Source organism: Nelumbo lutea, chromosome 6 (assembly GCF_056320005.1).
Source record: "Nelumbo lutea isolate HS-2025 chromosome 6, American lotus-T2T, whole genome shotgun sequence".
In the NCBI taxonomy this organism is placed as follows: domain Eukaryota; kingdom Viridiplantae; phylum Streptophyta; class Magnoliopsida; order Proteales; family Nelumbonaceae; genus Nelumbo; species Nelumbo lutea.
The window spans coordinates 18,989,287-19,009,136 of NC_142689.1; the positions used below are offsets into that span (position 1 = coordinate 18,989,287).

Below are 19,850 nucleotides of genomic sequence, written 5' to 3' on the forward strand. Positions count from 1 at the left end.
TTCTTCTTTGGGAGAAGGGTGACGAATATGGAATTTAAACATCTCTCCAAAGCTGCTGAGGAGTGTAATTCATCAAATACTCTCATCACGTGCTCTCTATCAAAATCCTAACACCACTTACAGAATGCAGTTGTAAAACCATCTGGGCCTGGTGCATTATCCCCCTCCATCTCTTTAATTGCCTCCTACACCTCCTTGCTAAAACTTCTTTCCAATTGCCTTGCTTGTTCTAATGAGAAAGCCACAAAACCAAGCAATCTAGTTTTGATATTTGTTTCCATTTTTCTTAATAGAGGTTTGCATATGGTCAACTATGATTTTTAGTACTGGCCTCTTTTTCAATTGTTTCAACATTTACTACCAATCTTTTTACAGTGTTCTCATGCTGCATTTGCCATTTTGTGAAAAAAATAGTATTGTTATCTCCCTCTTTCAGCCACAAGCACTTTGATCTTTGTCTTATAAATTAGGTTCCTTTGGAACCTCCCCCAGAATGTTTGATCTGTATTTGCCCCTTGCCTAGCTAAGCCAACAGCCATGCTGTTTGCACTCCTAGGCACTCGTTGCAATGTAATCATTATTATCAGCAACCAGCTTTCTAACTTCTCTTAACACATCTGTATATTCATGTTCCTTGAGTGTTGTGCTTCAGCCATCCCACTACTATGGAATATCCCTTCACTGTTATATTTTTCTATTGGAGTCTTGCCCAACCTCAGCCCATGTAGTGCTGCCAACAATTGTGCTCTTGATGAGTCTTCATATCCAATTGGACCTCTGAATAGAGAGCAATTGTAGCCCTATTCTCTGGTTTTCCAAAGATGCAACCATCAAAATTCATTTTAACCTTTTGAGTTGGGTGGCAGCTAAGAAATCCTTGTTCTAGCTTTAACATAAGATGATGAGCTGGGCTAAATTGGGTAATTTATATTTTAATGCCTGCCATCAGTTTGCCACAGATTTACTGCACAGTAAATTTTAGGGTTTCCAAGGAAAGAAGCTTGTTAGTGTGGATGAGGTTTAGCTAGCTAGCTACTCAAAATGATAAAGGAAAATTCTTGATCTGCTGCTTATTATGGTTTTTTGGAATTCTGGTTGATTCTCTACAGAAAGCTCACGGCCAAAACAATGTACTTTTTGATCATATGAATCAGATTCTGTTGCATAGACATTTTACCATGGCTAGGCACTTTACATAATAAACACATGATATGTGCTTACTACCAAGTATAATATTCCCAATATGAAAACAATGCCATACTTTTTTTTGTCTGCAGACAGCTTTTAGAGAGAAGGCAAAACAGTACCACCCAGATCAAAACCAAGATAATAAAGGTAAGCATTGAGTCACCATTGTCTGAATTATTTTAATAATTCGCTGTGGAATTGGATTCACTAGACTAGTTTTCATTGTTCTTTTCATCTACTTTGTTCAATTGGAATTGGGAACTTGATTCATTTCATTGCAGAGGCTGCTGAGGCAAAGTTTAAAGAGGTGTTGACGTCATATGAGGCCATAAAATTAGAAAGGAAGCAAGGCAAGTTGTGAACAACCAAAAACTATCAAAGGGATTTTGTTACTTGAACGACAGTTACGCAGGCAGAAAATTTGTCAATGTACACCTTGCACTAATGGCAGTACATTTTCAAGGTGAAAGTTGATTCATCTTCGGCATATTCTTTGTGGACATTTTCAGAATTTGGAGAGATAAAAATTGCATCTTGCGAGCAATCTGATCTCAATGGACCAACACTGAGTTTACCATACGGAATGGACTTTTGTGTATCTTTACAATTGCTTCTCTGGTGTATGAGCAATCTTTGTAACTTATAGTTAACCTGATCCAAATAAATATAAAATTATCATTCCTGTCTCTCGTGCACGCATGCACTCACACCAAGTAATAGATATTACACCCTCAGACAGGAATGCACAGAAGCAGGCAGATCGGTGAATAGAAATTAGAAAATCAACTTGCAATGAACAAGACGGTAAGTTGAAAACCCCTAGGCCTATATGCAAGAAACCCCCAATGACACACACACACACACACTGAAGGAAATTGTGAATTTTCCTCTGTTTAGTATGCTAAAACGAATAAGAATGAACCTATAGAAACAAATGTTTAAAAATACAGAATACTCGGTCTCTTCTGTTTTAATAAAAGCTATGCTTTCTGTTGCTGATAAAAAAATACAGAATAGTCGACTCGGTCCAGGCGTCCAGCCAAGGTAGATAGAAATCCTACCTTTGGCCCCTAAATGAGTCAATACCACCTTTTTGGGGATATGGCAAAGTTGGCCCAGTACCAGTGAACTTACTCTAATTCTTAAAGTAGTCATTGTGTCCAATTGAATAAATCCTAGGTGTCATCTCCACAGGGGCTATCCTCTTTTTAAATGGATATGCTGTTCCTCTAACTCACCCCAGACAACTTCCACCTCCAGAGCTACCATTGGATCCCGTGTTCTTATGACCATGCCTATGGTTGACAGAGCTGGATTGGAGAGATCACCTGCAACAAGGAGGAACCCTTCTCAGCCACTTACCTTTTGATTTAAGCAACATTGGACCAATCTGCTGATTCAAATTGCAATGTTAACTCGCCCTTGACCCCGACCCCACCGACATCTATGAGCCATTCTCTTCCATCCTTTGTCTTAAGCCTTTTCCTTCAAACCCCTCTCACTTCATCGTTTATACATCTTGAATAGCATCTGTCAGCAGCCATCTTCCTCACCTCTAGTATCTCTGCCGCAATTTGTTTGTTGTACAGTTTTCTGAGACTGCATATTAGTTTTACAAAGGTTCCTGGTCGTGGCATGACACCTGCATCAAAGCATGTCCAAGCAGTAAAAACAAGCTTATTTTCACAAACCAATTCGAGAAAAACGCATGACGGCATGAATCCAGATGGGTGCTTTCAGCCATGTCATTCCAAGTTTGAACACACCTAAGCACCATCTCGCACCTCCCTTAACTTACAGGCTTTGTAGATGCTGAGGTCAGGAATGCAATCATACTCTTCCAGTTTTCTCAGGGGCCAGTAAAATGTGTAAATACGGCATCGAATTTGGAGTGCAACTTTGCTAGATCATACTATCTAGAAGTTCATAACTCTTGTTAATCTTCCCCTACTTGCAGAATACGCTTATCAGGATTGTGTGTCTCGCTACATCTGCAACACATCCCCTTCTTTGCATCTCGCCGAAAGCCCACATTGCTTCCTCCATTTTTTCCTCGGATCAGACAACAGAGTGCTTGAATTAGAATTGTATACGGCGTTGAGAAAACACCCGAACAGAGTGCTTGAACCAGGATGTATTTGGCCTCCATCAGCTTCCCTTCTCTATCTCAACGAAGTAAAATGCTCGAGGGTCGGTGTAAACCGTATTCGCATATCCTCAAACAGCGAAGCAGCTACTTTGACACTGCCATAATGCCATTCTTGCACAGGGCGTCGAGCAGACACTGCCATTCTGCACCCAGGTTGCTTGGTTATTAATAGCATCAGCTACAGTACTTAATCCAGTAACTTAATTACTCCAATAGTCAACAACCACAACAAGCTAACAAACTGTCATGCATGGTTAACCCTATTATTCAGCACCATATATATATAGGAAATCAAAACAAATTATTTGATGCCTTGACCCGGCAAAAGTAATTTTGTTGAATACTATTACCATGAACGACAAAGGTTGACATGTAAGTGCAGCGTTCTTAGGCGGCTTCTTATGGTAGATATTGCACATGCCTTGAACACCAATGCATGAGGAACATTATGTGAGGCATACTCGTAGAATCATATTGCTCATGAAACAAATAAATAAATCATTCATTGGCAAAACAGTAAGTAGATGATTAATGTTAAATATACCAATTTTATTTAATAAAAATAAGGGAAAAGCGGGTATTCAACAATAATAAGGAAGCCCTAATATGGTCCAAAAAGTGCTTAGACTTTGAGCACTTCCACTTTCCTTTAGGTATCTCCTGATACTTGTGAATTCCATTTCCTCTGAATCAACAGCTCAGCCAATTAGAACTCTATTTTACATATAAGAACAGGCACTGATGAACCAACTAGTAGAAATTTGTCCCCTTTTCTTCCTTTCATTTTGTTTACGTGTTTGTGGTTGTGGGCGGATATGCAAGGATAATTGGTTATCAAGTCAAAGGTTGGATGGATTAGATAGACCAATAAGACATATTGAATTAGATCAATCCGGTCCAAAATATTTATTAGATTGGATTAGACCTGGTCCGCCCATAAGAAATTTATATTAGATTGGGTTGGATTAAATCAATATGTGATCCATCGAATAAGATAAGAATATATCAATGGACTGGATTTGGATTGAAACCAATTTAAATTAAAACGAATTGGAACAAATTGGACGGTCCAAACATTGAATTGGACCAATCCAAAATAATCCAAAATATTCATTAGATTGAATTAGACTTGATCATTTGTAATGGACTCACACTAGACTGGATCAGAGTGGACCAAAGCCAGTCCAATTGACACCACTTGGGATAATGTAAAAGGGACTATATCCCGGGTCCGGGTTTGAACTTCTTTCCCAACTTCACCAACTAAGCACAAATTAAAAAACAATAAAAAGATGAAAACCACTGTATTATGAATTGGCTTGAGCCTGTGCTTTCCAGATGAATTACTAAAACAAGTGCTTTTTTGGACAAAATATACGAAACCAAATAAAAGAGTACAAATAATTAATAAAGTTAGTTTATTTATGATATACAATATAAAAGTTAGTTGTAATTCATTTTATTAATATTATATATAATATTTTGATAATCTAATTTAATTATTTAATGGTGTACAAGTACAATATCCAAATCCAACTTGAGTCTGATCTAAACTCAACAGATGTGATACAGTCAATCAGAACGGAAAGGTGTATCCCATTCGACTCTAATCTGTTCGTAGCTCTAACAAGTAACAATAGACATTAATCAGAATCTGTTCGTAGCTCTAACAAGTAACAATAGACATTAATCAGAATGGAAAGGTGAAACAAGATTCTTTTAATCAATCCTCCATAGTTCGGATAGGCTTGGATGATGCTGATGATTTCTATTCAATGTTCAAAATTGGTGAAAACACAAGTTTCCAATAATAATGCATTGAAAATCATTAACTTCATATTCTTCTGTTATTTTTGGTAATGGGCCAGTAACCAAACAATAAAATAACTATATTAATAAAAAGTAACAACAATAAACTAAACCTCAATTTAGCTTGCCTATAAGAACCCTGGAGCAAGAGCTCAGATTAGATCATAACTGGTTGCAGGCAATGGATTTAGGTTTTGTAATATTTTTTCCATACATATACCTAAAACCCAAAATTATAGTTCTTGGGTCCGAAATGGGATGACAACAGTAATCCGACTATAGCCATAAATAACTAGTTAAAATTCCTAATGTTGATTTCAAATACATTAAGATTAGGATACAGTGGGGAATTCTCATTTACACTATATATTTCTAATTTTACATTATGTAAATGGTAAGCATGGGGCATGGCTTCAATATACGACACTAAATCTGTGAGAACCACTAGTATTCAAGAGATCTATATATGACAGCTCAAAGTTAACAACACCCTAGAATTGTTCTATACTCTTAATAATCTCTGCTTTGCATGTTGTCTTATAATGTCCGGTTTGGTTACACCGACTACAATGCACAGTATGCTTCTCCCGATTAAGGTCCTCTACACAAAGTCGCTTCTTTTCAGGTCGTCCTGGAGGGCGTCGAAACTTGGGTGGCCGCACAACTCTATTGTCTTCATCTGTAGAACCCTCACTTATCTTATTATTCCATTCACCTTTATCAGGAATGGGATGTATCATTTGTAAATATGTTTCACGGTAATTAGCAACTGTAAAGCACTTCTCTGAAAATTCATAGACATCTTTTTTACATGAGATGAGTGCTGCAACAGCGTGGGAGCATGGCAAGCCATATAGTTGCCAATCGCGACAAGAACAACGTCGGGTCCCAATATTCACAATGTCTGATCGTTCAGCAGATATTACTTCAAATTCTACTTCATCTGATCGAAGGACCTGGTAGCCAGATGCATTATTAATTGCTTCTGCCATGCGTTTCTCAGCAGATGGTGCAAGTACCGACATCCAAGACATGCCTCTGGCACGCCGTTCATCAAACTCAGCCATCAGTTTACTGTGAATTCGCTCAATCACTTGGATTATGGGTAGCTCTCGCGCTTCAAGAATCCATCTGTTGAACTCCTCAATATTTGATGAGAGATGACCGAACCTTGTTCCTTCAAAGTATGCTAGTGCCCAACGGGAAGCTGGAATTTGGTTAACCCACTTGGCAGCTTCTGCAGAAACCTCTTCAATTTCAGCCATTTTTTCTTTAAACCCAATAGTGGTAATCGAATAGGCAGATTTCCATAGAAGATTGACAAGCCTAGAATTCTTGAATTCTCTTCCAATGCTTTCACTTAAATGGCGCATGCAATATCCATGAGATGCACTTGGGAATTTCCTTCTCACTGCATCTATGATACTTTTTTGTCCATTTGATAAGAATGTGAGCTGAGGTATGGTCTCAGTGTTCAACTCTAAAAGCTTATGCAATTCCGACAAAAACCACATCCAGCTCTCATCATTTTCGACATCAACAACACCAAAAGCAAGTGGAAACAACCCACCATCAGCATCAAATGATGTTGCTGAAAGTAAGGTGCCAAGGTACTTGCTTTTCAGCTGGATTCCACCAAGCCCAATAAGGGGTAAGCAACCATTCACAAAACCATAGATGGATGCATAGAAGGAAACAAAGAGGCGTTGAAATCGATTATCAGCTCCTGTAGTGAAAACCTGTGCAATACTTCCAGGATTAGTTTTTATTATTTGCTCACAATATGCAGGAAGGAGGCAATAACCTTCCTCGGAAGATCCATAAATTGCTGCAAGCCCCCGTTCCTTGGCCCGCCAAGCTTGTTTGTATGGAATGGTGATCCCATATTGTTTGTGGATGTCTTGCAATATATCTTTCGGCTTGTAATTCATGTTATCCCGCAGTCGCTCCTCTATAAAATTCACAATCCAATCTACAGATGCCTGGTGATGGCCATGCTGTGCATTTTTGCCACAAGTATGTGTCCCTTCAAGGCTCCTTATTGTAAATGTTGGGACATTAGGAAGTTTAACCGCACGGATGCGCCATGGACAACCTTCAGTTGCACACTTTGCAAGGTAGCGAATCAAATCACTCTTTATTATCCGAAGCTCAAAATGCTGGGCAATAGCAGCCTCTTTGATTGTTCTCCGGAAAGCCTTGACATCAGAGAATTCTTGACCAACAACAAAGTTATAATCTTCCATATCCAGAAGTACACCAGTTCGAATGTTATGTACTGAACATCTACATAAAAATAATTGAGTGCAACACTGCAAAACTCTGATATACGGCTCTTAAAGAGACCTTCCAAGTTATAATCCAACCCACTGCAAGAAAACCGGTTTTACATCAGCCAGCAGTGCAGCAAAGCATTTACTTGTAAGGAAGAAGCTAGACTTCAGCAAGTAATCATTCATGACACCTAATTATGAATAAATATGCAAGCAATGTATTAATACCCTAAAACCAAGAAATATATATAGGGGAGGCTTAGAGTATGCACCTTAGTGGACCACAGTGAGGATAACTTGAGACCCAAAATCAGGTCAATTAAGTATGATTTTTTTTTCCTTCCTTTTCTTCTTTTGTTTTTTTTGTTTTTTTTTTTTTTTACAATCTTTGAGAACCAGATAAACACAATAGACAAAAAAAAAAAAAGCAACAGGCAAAACATAAAATGGTCTGAGACATCATATAGTCGTATCGATTATTAATTATACATATAATAGTACATAATTGAACTTTATTGCAGTAGCGCTGTTAAAGATGAAAAGCCATCTGTTTTTCCTAAACAAGTAATCATTTTAAAGCATGTGCTTATCCAATCATGGCATGAATCAATCTGGAGCTACAGATATTGTATCTCGGCTCTACTTTAGAGACCGTGTCTCAAGCTCAGCCTTGACCCTAACTATTTGGGTGCCAGCTGATTAAATAGACCCTTATCTGCCATTATGCGGTATCAAGAGCCTATGGGAAACTGTTTTTACAGTTCTGAAAACAAAGATGCCGTTTAAATTTTCCTCAATATCAATTTCTGTAGTTGAAGGAAGAAGACTTTGGTTCCTTACGGCAAAAAATGACTTTGGTTCTTCCATAGAATTGGTTGTTAGTAATCTGAACAACTTAACTAACAAAACAACTAATAAAAAAAAAAACGTAATTAACAAAACAGAAATAACTGACATGCCCAAGGGGAGAGAGAAAAAAAAAAAAACTAGCAAAAAAGAAAAGCTTGAGAGATCTTGATTTCATAAGGTAACTAATTACTGAAAATTTTAAAATTAGGTAGTAAAGACAATTAAACATACAACGAAAAAGTTATCTTATTAAAGATTGAAAAAACAGAAATAATGGTAAAAGACCGGTATTTATTTTAGCATATGAGCACCATAGGAATTAAAGCCTGTTTTTTCCTTCCTATTTTCCTTCGAAAATAAGAAGAGAAAAATATGGGAAAGGAAACACCCCCAAAAAAATCCCAAATTATATAAGAGATTTCACAAAAAGAAAAAAAAAGGCCTCTATCTAAAATTAATATATCAAATCTAACAGCAGAGGCAAACCAGAATAAGATAGAAGTGCTTAGACAAGAATTAAAAACCAAAGGAATGAAAAACTCCACATCATCGTTTTCAACTTACCTCGAATACCAGGCCTCGAAGACCACGATAAGACTATAAGAGTATGCTACACGGGAACAGAAAGCTAGATGAGCTGAAAGGCATATAGATTTAAATCACGAGACGCCATGGAAATCTTCGATTACAGGAAAACAAAGATTTTCGCCATGAAAGGACTGAAGAAAACGAAGAAGGAGAGAAAGGGAAAGTCGAAAAAAAGAGAACCCTCTCGGCATTATAACGAAAGATTAGGGTTGATTAGGTCACCATGAGGGCAAGATAAGTCATTATAGTAAAATTCAAGGGTAGTTCAGTCAACACAAAAATTTGAAATAGACTACATACAGGTAATTGTATGTTTATTGCACCTTAACGATTAACGAATTGGCTGGTCAGGTGTTTGATGAGAAGATGGATCCCGTGCTCTCATTTGAGCAGTGGCGTGGTTTACTTTTGAGTGCCATAGCGGCCCCACAAGATGATAGCGACGATGTGACAGTAGGATTAGGATTATTTGTCGAGCAGAGAAAGGAGATTTGGAGGCTTGAGATCAATTTCCGGTGATCATTGCAGCTCAGCCTCAGCCCATCTCAGCGGCCCGGCCTGAAAATTCCGGGTGACTAGGTTATTGCCCCTTATCATAATTTAAAGAACGGTCCATATTCACCACTGAGATGCAAGGACATGTCCACTGAGTAGATTCTTATGATTGTTATGCACAAAGGAAGAGATTGGAGGCTTGAGTCCCAACAGCAGATTCTCTGTGCACTTCGTCATTATCTACAAGAACGATGAAAGTTGAAAAAACTTTGTTGCCAACCACGTGCTTTAGCCATGAAAATGGGCTCTTAAAGACCATGCGGCAATAATTAATTGGGAGAAGTACCAATCAGCCCAGAATTTTTTAGGCCCAAAGTACAGGGCGAATGCATCCTGACCGTGAATTGATGCTAAATTCACGGGCAGGATGTGGTTTATAGGGGGAGTGGACTAGTTGTAACGGGGGCTGAAATTCAGAATTCTGCATAGTGTGTATCCCTACTTTTTCATAATTAATTCTAGTAATTGTGGGCTTGGATAATTAGAAGAAAAAAAAAGAGAAAGAATCGATTTCTTTCAATCGGAACGTAAATTATTTGTGGAATTTGGGATTGATGTTGATTTTTTGGAAATAAGCACTGATGGTGCGCTATTTGGATGTTCCTAGCTGGATGATGACCTGGAATTTGGTTGTGTGGTGAGCTGGTTTGATCTGCAAACCTTGATAAATTAGAAAGGAAAAAAAAGGAGAAAGCTTTCATTGAATCGATTTCTTTCAATTGGAATGTAAATTATTTGTGGAGTTTGGGATTGATGTTGATTTTTCGGAAATCGGCACTGGTGGTGTGCTATTTGGATGTTCCTAGCCGGAGGATGACTGGGAATTTGGCTGTGTGGTGAGCTGGTTCGATCTGCAAAACAATGATGCTCAGAAAATTTGGGGTGGCTAATCCGACAAGGTTGCTCTGATGCTTACATTAGTATTGCGAGTTGAAAGTTGAATGATAACTGTACTAGTGAGCAAATAATTGCACATACCTGGGCCCTAGAGGGATTGCTGCCTTTATATAACTAAGTTGTTGTGTGTCTTACGAAACTATTCTGGGATATTCAGCATTAGTGGATGATATCCGTTTCCACTTTAGTTGTTGAGAAGCGTATTAGTTAAAAAAGTCTATCATCTCTACCCGATCTGGGCAGGGAGAGGATAAAGCCAGTCCTTACGTGATGTGATCCCGTGAGGTTCGAAGTTTTCTAGGGAGCTTTTGGAGTCGATTACGTGTCACTTGATTCTTGGGCCCTGAACTGGATTAGGTACCGAGGTGACTTTATCCCGAGGTGGCTTTGTGCCGAGGTGACCGAACACCGGAGCTCTAAAAACCACTAACTAGGCTCCTTTTGTTGAGTTGTCATCCTTCGAGTAGATCGCATCCACGTGACCTTTACTTATTAGGTCGTGCCAAATCACTCTTTATCAATTGCCCCACATTCCTCGTGCTAGGGTCCTGACCCGGCGCGGGGAGTTTATGACGAGCCCAGGTGGATTTGGCATGGAATCTAGGTGATATGGAGGGCGGATCGTTGGTCGGACCTATTCGATAGTTTGGCTCAACAAGAAGTGACCTAGATTGCGTATCAGGTACGCGCAGATGTCAAGCCGATTATAGCCTCCGTGGACATCAAAATGCGTGCTAAATTGATTTCAACCTCGGGAAGCGCATAATCGATTTTCCTAGGAAGCATTTGGATCGTGTAGATCTCGGCCATTGATTCCTGGATATACTGGTTATAAATAGGGGCCGAAGGGCCCATTTTCTTTGCCATAAACCGTGAATCCAGAGTCCTTGAGGTCGCGTTCAAGTATCCCAACTCGGTGTTAGCTATTCCTGGGTCCAAAGTCGTCTTGGTCTATTTGGTCTTCCTTTGGTGAGTTTGCCTTCCTTTGCTTTCGATTCCGTTGTCCTTTCTGTTAGTATGTCCAGCCTTAGCTTAGATAGCCTTTTAGATGGGAGCGGTGAGTCCGCTAGGGCTCAGGTGGGAACCTCAGCACGGGCCGCAGAGCCTCATCCTATCGAGGTGGGCACTTCATCATAGGATGTGGACTCCAATCCGTCCAAGGTGGACTCACCTCAGCAAGAGCAAGAGGCCTCTGGTAGGTCGGCCTCCACCTCACACCGAGGTCGCCTTCCGGATAGCTTCGGTCCATCTACTATGACAGTGGACAATCTCCTATCTCTGGTAGCTCAGTACAGACTTCCTAACGACATCATATACAGTAGTATTCCCTTAGGCAACTTTCCTTGGGATCACGGTCATGACGAGATCGTGGTCTTTGAGGAGCAACTCATAGTCGGGCTGCGTCTTCCACTCCACCCTTTCATAATTGAAGTCATTAAGTTCTTTGACATTGCCATAGACCAGCTACATTCAAACTCCATTCGTAACATCGTAGGTACCATTGCCCTTTTCCACGACATCTTCTCTTTGATCATTTCCATAAAAAAGAACTCGTCTCATGTTTTACCTGAGCATAGGCAAAGTTACTATATGTCTCCTCGCCCCGGGTACAAGTTGTTGCATGAGTTCTCTAACAAGGTCCCGACCTGGAAGAGACGCTACTTCGTGGTCCATAACACAGAGGGGTGGCCTTTCTTGACTCACTGGATGGTAGCCATCTAGGACCCCAGTATTAGACTAGAATCGAAGACAAGGGAGGAGGTTCGATCTTGGGCGAAGCTTGGCCTGAAGTTCGTAAACTTCATGACCGAGAAGAAGCTCGTGCAAGCCGGTATGATCCCTCCTGGTAGGTCGCTAACTGTTGTACTTTTATTTGTTTTACTTTGGTGTTGTATCTAACTTAGTTCATCACTTTCATGGTTTCCATGGATGACATCCCGGCTGACGAGCTCTTCAAGAGCATGCAGAAGGGAAAGAAGAAGAAGAGGGCCTTTAAGAAGGCTCGCCTCTATACCGAGACCACCACCTCTGAAGTCGCTGCCTCTACCCCCGAACACCAACCCATTGCTGAATAGCCTCCCGTGATTGACTTAGTTGAGGAGGACCCAGGCAAGGCCACTCCACCCCGCGTGCCCAAGGAGACCACGTCTTCAAAGCCTTAGCCTGTACCAATGACCACCACTTTGTCAGGCAGCGATACTTCAGTCTGGAGCATTTTGACTCCAAAGTTTGGCCTTCTCAAGAGCAAGGATGCCGTGTTTGCCGAGGAGATCGCTCATTGGGCTGACTTGTCGGTTGCTCAGCTCGGGGCCCGAGCGGCCATGCACTATATGGTGGTACGTACTTGGCCTTCAAGTTACTTGGTACTTGATTTTTCTTCATACTAATACTTGTCTTCTTCCTTTGGTAGGTGAACTCCTCTATCCACGCCTTGGCCTACCAGTCCAAGGTGAATTTAAAGCAAGCTCTTGAAGCTGAGGAGTCCTCCCGAAGTACCTACTCCGAGCTCAACTTAGCTCGCAGTGCGATCAGCCAGTTGAAAAATGACGCACGAGCTAAGAAGGAACTATTGACTATGCTAATGTCAGAGAAGAAGAAGCTCGAGGCAGAGAAGAAGCAGCTCGAGAAGAGTGAGGTGTCACTAAAGAGGGAGAATGAGAACCTTGAGGCTCTTGTGAAGGAACAGACTAAAATCCTGCTTCGAGTGATGGATGAGGCCAAGGTCAAGGCGGTCGAGGAGTATAAGTCTTCGGCGAAGCTTCGAGAGAGGTTGGTCGAGGCTAGGACAGCGGGCTACCGCAAGGGGTTTAAGCTCAGTAGGTGGTTGACCTGGTGTGAATTTTCCCACCTTGACCTCAGCACCATCACCACTTCCAAGATCACCAAAGAGATGGCCATTGAAGCCGCTAAGGATCTGGACTTCGAGGCAGAGAGCAATGACAACCTTCTCAACGACAAGACGACAGGAGAGGGAGAGGAGATTGATGTCGTCGAGGACCATATGGAGACAAATCCGCATGTTGAAGCCTCTGTTGAGGATGAGGAGCCTTGAACTAACTGATGCCTCTTTTCTTGGACCCCCCTTTGTAAATACTTGATGTCCCGAGCCTCCGAGCTCGGCTAAACAGTTGTAATCTTCCTTCTTTTTTTTTTTTTTACTATGTACTTGAAGCATCTTATCAATGAAATACAATCATTTTGCAAAACTTTCTGTGTGCAAAATTTGTCTAAGTGCAGATCACTCCCGAACTCATGAGCTAGAACATATAGGAGCAAAATTTTTCTAAGTATAGATTATTCCCAAATTCAAATAGGAGCAGTCGTTGTTGTATGTTGGAGTGAGCAGACATTGTAGGGTGTGCATGCCTGACCTGTCTGCACCCGATCTACTTTGACTTACCTATGCCAAAGCGACTGGGTTTTAATGAGCTTGTGTTGAAGAGGTGACCAGGTCTTAAACAGTCTATATTGAAGAGGCAACAAAGACTTCTCTACTCATGCCGGAGAGGCGACTAGGTCTTACACCGTGTCGAGGTCTTTTGTCAACTCAACACTATAGCCCTTAGACTTTTGGGAGTGACTTAAGGTCCTCTCTCTAGTTTGGTAGTCTTGTGGACTTGGTAAATTCTCAACTGCTCTAAAGTTGTGACTCATAGGTAGTATCTTCTTAGGTTGTTGACATTCTAGGCTTGAGGCACCTGCTTCCCTTCCATGGTCTCAAGCTCATACGTGCCTTCCCTGAACACCCGTCTTACGCGTTACGAACATTCCCAATTCGGTTCGAGCTTACCCACGCTGGGCTTTGGTACCATAACCTTCTGGAGGACTAGGTCGCCGACACAAAACTATCGTTTCCTCACCCGGACGTTATAGTACCGAGCTACTCTTTGTTGGTAAGCTGTTGTCCGAATGTAGCCCAAATCCCAAACCTCTTCTACAGGTCTAGCTTGGTACGGAGCTCGTCATTCTTTTCTTCCCCGTCATAAGCCTCGAGTCGCAATGTTGGCACTTCAATCTCTGTTGGGATCCCCACCTCTGTACCATACGTGAGGTTGAAGGGTGTTTCATCAGTCGCGGTCTTGATGGTAGTTTAGTAGGCCCAAAGGACACTAGGCAACTCATCTACCAACAATCCCTTAGCTCAGGCCAGGCAAGCTTTCAGTCCATAAAGAATTGCACTGTTTGTTACTTCAGCTTGTCCGTTCGCTTGTGGGTGTGCCACCGATGTGAAATCTTGCTGGATTTCCATCTCGGCACTCCAGTTCCAAAACTTGATGTTTTCGAACTACTTCCCATTATTGGATATCAACACCCGAGGTAGCCCGAAGTGGCACACTAGGTTTTTCTAGAAGAAGTTTTGTATGTTGCGAGCTGTGATGGTTATCAAGGGTTGGGCCTTCACCCACTTCGTAAAGTAATCTACTACTACAACCAAGTTCCGCTGTTAAGCAAAAGCCCACGGGCCGGTGATCCACCAAGACTTGGGCTTTGATTGCTGGGTGGCGCTCAAACCGGATATCGTATTTGCTCAGTTCGATGGACCACTTCGTTAATCTTCCAAACACCTTAGGCTTGAGCAAAATCTATCTCAAGGGTTTGTTGGTGAAGACGGTGATAATGTGGGCTTGGAAGTATGGGCATAGTTTTCAGGCTACTATGACCAATGCGTATGCTAGCTTTTCGATCTTGGGATACCTACTTTCGACATCCTACAAAATTTTAGTAACATAATAGATGGGTCGTTGGACCCGGGTTTACCTCTTTGATCAGTACCGAGTTGATTACCTCATCACTCACGGAGAGGTACAGCTTTAACTCATCTCCTTCTTCAGGTTGGGTTAGAACTGATGCAGTACTTAGGTACCTCTTCAGCTCGTCAAACAAGAGCTGGCACTCCTTGGTCCATTCATAGTACTCCTTCTTTTTTATTGCCTTGAAAAAAGGCAAGCATTGACCCATCGACTTAGACATGAACCGGACTAGGGCGGCTACCTGGCTAGTCAGCCTTTGACTTTCTTTATTTTCTGGGGTGGTCTCATATCTAAAATAGCTTTAATTTTTCTGGGTTGGCTTCGATGCCTCGTCGGTTCACTATGTAACCTAGGAATTTACCCGACGTGATCTCAAAGGCACACTTGTTTAGGTTTAATTTCATATTATACTTCCTTAAAATTTGATAAACATCATTTAAATCATTTAATAAAGAGTTTGAAAATTGGGTCTTCACGACCATGTCATCAACATAAAATTCCACTTTATTGCCGATCAATGGCTCAAAAACTTTATTTACAAGTCACTGGAACATTGTCCCAGCGTTTTTCAAACCAAAGGGCATAACTTTATAACAATACAGCTTGAGTTCGGTTATAAATGCGGTCTTTTTGGTCAGTAGGGTCCATCCTAATTTGGTTATAACCGGAGTAGGCATGCAGAAAACTCAGCAACTCGTGCCCCGAGGTTGCGTCTACTAGACAGTCAATGTTGGGCAGTGGGAAGCAATCTTTCAAGCAGGCTTTGTTTAGGTCAGTGCAGTCGACACACATGCCCACTTGCCGTCGGCCTTCTTCACCAACATCGGGTTGGCGACCCAATTCGGGTAATGGACTTCCTTGATGAAGTCTATGGCAAGGAGCTTCCCGACCTCCTCATTGACTACCCTTCACCGCTCGGGGCAAGGCTGCATTTTCTTTGTCTTACTGGTCTGACTAGAGAGTCCACATTAAGTTTGTGAGTTATTTTAGGGTCGATTCCAGGCATCTCCGCCGCAGACCAAGGAAAGATGTCTAGATTTTTTAGTAACAAACTTACAAGTTGAGTTTGGAGCGGTTCGCTGATCAAGGCACCAATCTGAAGAGTTTTGCTAGCTCAGTCTCAAAAACCGGTATGTGGATCGTTTCTTCTGTCAAGGCAGCTCGCTCCTCTGTATGCTCCACTGGTTGTTCAAGTTCGATGTCCTCCGCCAGCTTTGCCTTTCCTTTTAGGGTGGTCGCGTAGCACTTACAGGATTCAAACTGGTCACCTTGCATGACCCCCACACCGTAATCAATTTGGAACTATCGCTAAGTAATAAATGGACACTATCACATGTAGAATGTGTGTGATAGGCCGACCTATGATCGCATTGTAGGGGGAGGGAATCACGAATATCAGAAAAGTGTGCTTGAATCGTACAACATTCAGCCATGTGCCTGCCTCCACTGGTACGGTGACTCGGCCAAGGGGTTTGACCTCTTCTCTACTGAACCCTACTAAGGGTGTGTTTGTTGGCTTCAGGTCACTCCGTTGTAACTGCAACTTTTTGAAGGTCTCCTTGAAGAGGATATCCACTGAGCTGCCCGAGTCCACTAGAATCCGCTTCACTTCGAAGTCGTTGATTCTGAGTTTCACGATTAAGGCATTATCGTGTGGATATTGAATCCCGCGCTAATCGTCCTTGATGAAGTAGATAGGTTCTTTGAGCCGAGGTCACTTTGGCAGGTTTTTACCTTTGTTCTCCAACTCATGGACTGATGTCCTCCCTGCTACTGATGTGCACCCCACAATGATGGACCTGCCAGTGATCATATTGATCACACTACAGACTGGTCTCTCCTTTGGTAACTACCAAGGTGGCTACTCGTTCTACTTGCTAGTCTTGGGGGCATTCCTTCTCTGGTCTCCCTGTTGGTCTCCCTACCCTCTCTCTTCCCACATGATGTAATTCTTCAAGTACCCATGGTGGATGAGCTCCTCGATCTCGTCATGGAGATTCCTGCAATTCTCCGTGTTGTGACCGTGATCTCGGTGGAAGTGGCAGTAGACGTTCGGGTTCCTTGTTATTGGATCTCTCCTTAGCTTGGGTGGTAATCTGATGATGGAGGAGTCCTTAATAGCCATTAGGATCTTTTATCCTTTTGCGTTAAGGGGGATGTAGTTAGTTCGCTCTAATGGAGGGGTCCTGGAACACCAACCTGACTTGTAGCCGTGCGAGGGGGACTTACTTCTCGAACATGGGGATTTGCTTCTTTTCCTGCTTGGGGACTTACTTTTCTTTCTTTTTTTGCTTTCCATTACTTGTCCCTTCGTCTTCTCTCTTCCTCTTTTCACTCAGCGGCTTGTCAATCTTCTAGTTGATTTCCTCTTCGGTGCCGATGAATTGATCAACCAGCTTGAGGAACTCAGTGATGTTCTTCGGTTCCTTTGCTACCACGTGCCACTTAAACTCTTTGTGGGTGATCCCCTTCTTCGCTGCAGTGAGGTGCACCGCCGGATCGAGGTATGGTATCTACAGGCACGTCTCATTGAAGCGCTTAATGTAGCTTCTGATAGACTATCCTTCCTTCTGCACCACATTCAGAAGGCTCTCCTGTGACTTTGGTCACTTCTTACTGGCAATGAAGTGTGTTGTGAACAAGTTGGCAAACTAAGCCCAACTCTTGATGGAGCTCGGTGTGAGATTCCTATACCAGGTCCGAACTACTCCTCTGAATGTGGTGGAGAAGGCCACACACATGTAGGCTTCGTCAGCCCCAGTGAGGTGCATCTAAGACTGGAAGGCATCCACGTGGTCATTGGGGTCGAACGACCCATCATACTTATCTAGAGGGGGGACCTTGAAATCCTTTGGCATCGGGGCCCCTAGAAGCTCCGGTGACAGGGGGATGGCCGGCTCAGCAGTGCAGGCGTAGTCTTCATGGCCATCGAGCTCACCTCTTCTCTTTCTTTGGTCCACTCCACTAGCTGGTTGGGCTTTGTTAGTGGATTGTTTCTAGTTGAAGAGTGATGAGTCTTGTGACGTCGTCGCTGTTGCTTCTTTGCCGGCTTGGTGTTGGTGCTGCTGACCTCAGTTTGGTACAGTACCTCGATCCTAGTTCTCTCGCGAGGTGGATCGGGGTTTCTTCTCGCTGACTCCTCCTGGTTATGAAGCCTGTGCTGGTCATGGTGACGCGTGGAGGGGGCTTGCCTCGAGTCTATGCCCTGGGCTCCGAGCTGATGACCTTCTCTCTACAACCTATTGTTCTCAGGTCACGAGTGTTGCGGTTGGTTGGCTCTGTCGGGGTGGTTAACTTCAGACCTGTCTCTCGAGTTCCCCCTCTGAGAGACTGGGGAAGTGTGCTGTCTGTTTGTCCTGCCTTGTAGTGGAGTCTGGTTCCTAGGAAGTACTGGTACCTACGATGTCCCCTCACCCCGATGGGGGGATTGGTGGACATCCTGTGTGGATCTATGCAGGCTTGGGTGTAAGGGTGGAAATTGCCACTAGTAGAGGAAGTATTGTTGGAACTGCTAGACTTGTTGCATCTAGATCTGCATCGTCTGGACACATTGAATTAGGTCATCGAACTGAGAGTGTCCAACCCTAGGGGAATCACAGATGACTCTGAGAAGGCGGTGCCCACCCGGGGGAGTGTGACACTCACTTGCGGGGTTATCTGTGGTACAGACAGTGATGGGACCCCCGAAGCTGTGAGGGGAATGGTAAACTGACTAATACACACCATGGGACCTTGAGGGAGAGTTAATTGCTAATCTTGCCCCCCGGTGATGTTCATGTCGATACCTTTCTCGGTGTTGCTGGAGGAGTCCATTGAGAGTAAGATAGAGGTTGCAATGACCTTTCGATCGGTTCCCACAGACGGCGCCAAATGATGGTGCACGATCTGGATGCTCCTAGCTGGAGGATGACCTGGAATTTGGCTGTGTGGTGAGATGGTTCGGTTTGCAAAACATTGAAGCTCAAAGAACCCGGGATGGCTAACCTGGCGAGGTCGCTCTGATGCTTAAGTTAGTATTGCGAGTTAAAAATTGAATGATAAGTGTACTAATGAGCAAATAATCGCACGTACCTGGGCCCTAGAGGGGTTGTTGCCCTTATATAGTTGAGCTGTCATGTGTCTCACAAAACGATTCTGGGATCTTCGGCCTTAGTGGATAAGAACCGTTTTCGCTTTAGTTGGAGAGTAATGTATCAGTTAATGAAGTCTATCATCTTTGCCCAATTCGGGTAGGGAGAGGATAAGGCCAGCCGTTACGCGCCATGATCATGTGAGGTTCAGAATCTGCTTGGAAGTTTCTGGAGTCAATTACGTGTCACTTCGGTTCTTGAGCCTTGAACTGGATTAGGTATTGAGGTGCCTCTATGCTAAGGTGACTTTATCCCGAGGTGGCTTTGTGCCAAGGTGACCAAATACTTGAGCTCTAAAAACCACTGATTAGGCTCCTTTTGTTGAGTTATCATCCTTCGGGCAAATCGCATTCACATGACCTTTACTTACTAGGTCATGCCAAATCACGCTTGATCAGACACCACATCAGAATTTTCAAAATCGTGAATTATTTTAGTGTTTGGTTGGCCCAATTTCTTAGAAATCAATAGATCAGTTATCAAAAATGATGATAATCATCATTTTGGGTTGATTTCGATTATTTTTTAACGATGTGATATCTGACATAAATAGGGGAGATAGTTCCCATAAACACAAAATTCGTCGCTGATAAATCACTAATTCACTATCAAACAAACTTATAATAGATTTCTGAGAAATCGACTGGCATGACAACAATGT

General features: G+C 42.5%; 2 protein-coding genes across 3 annotated transcripts in view; one reads left to right on the top strand and one right to left on the bottom strand.

The window, feature by feature from the left end:
* The window catches only part of LOC148847722 (Chaperone DnaJ-domain superfamily protein), a 45,272-nt gene extending 43,398 nt beyond the window's left edge, over window positions 1–1,874 (top strand). For both annotated transcript variants that reach the window (XM_088951454.1, XM_088951455.1), the window contains exons 6-7: window positions 1,278–1,335; window positions 1,470–1,874. In XM_088951454.1, coding sequence (XP_088807580.1) covers window positions 1,278–1,335; window positions 1,470–1,549 — 138 coding nt within the window. In that variant the 3' untranslated portion in view covers window positions 1,550–1,874. The remainder of the gene's footprint in view (window positions 1–1,277; window positions 1,336–1,469) is intronic.
* A 3,551-nt stretch (window positions 1,875–5,425) lies between these two features.
* LOC148847723 (uncharacterized) lies at window positions 5,426–9,416 on the bottom strand. The gene is made up of 2 exons (XM_088952427.1): window positions 8,833–9,416; window positions 5,426–7,515 (listed from the first exon to the last, which is right to left on the bottom strand). The coding sequence occupies exon 2, from the start codon at window positions 7,390–7,392 to the stop codon at window positions 5,638–5,640; it is 1,755 nt and encodes a 584-aa protein (XP_088808553.1). The 5' UTR covers window positions 7,393–7,515; window positions 8,833–9,416; the 3' UTR covers window positions 5,426–5,637.
* Window positions 9,417–19,850: the final 10,434 nt, after the last annotated feature.

What these genes read in the sequence shown, in the direction of transcription:
- LOC148847723 (XM_088952427.1), bottom strand. Translation starts at nt 7,392, where the DNA reads ATGGAAGATTATAACTTTGTTGTTGGTCAAGAATTCTCTGATGTCAAG.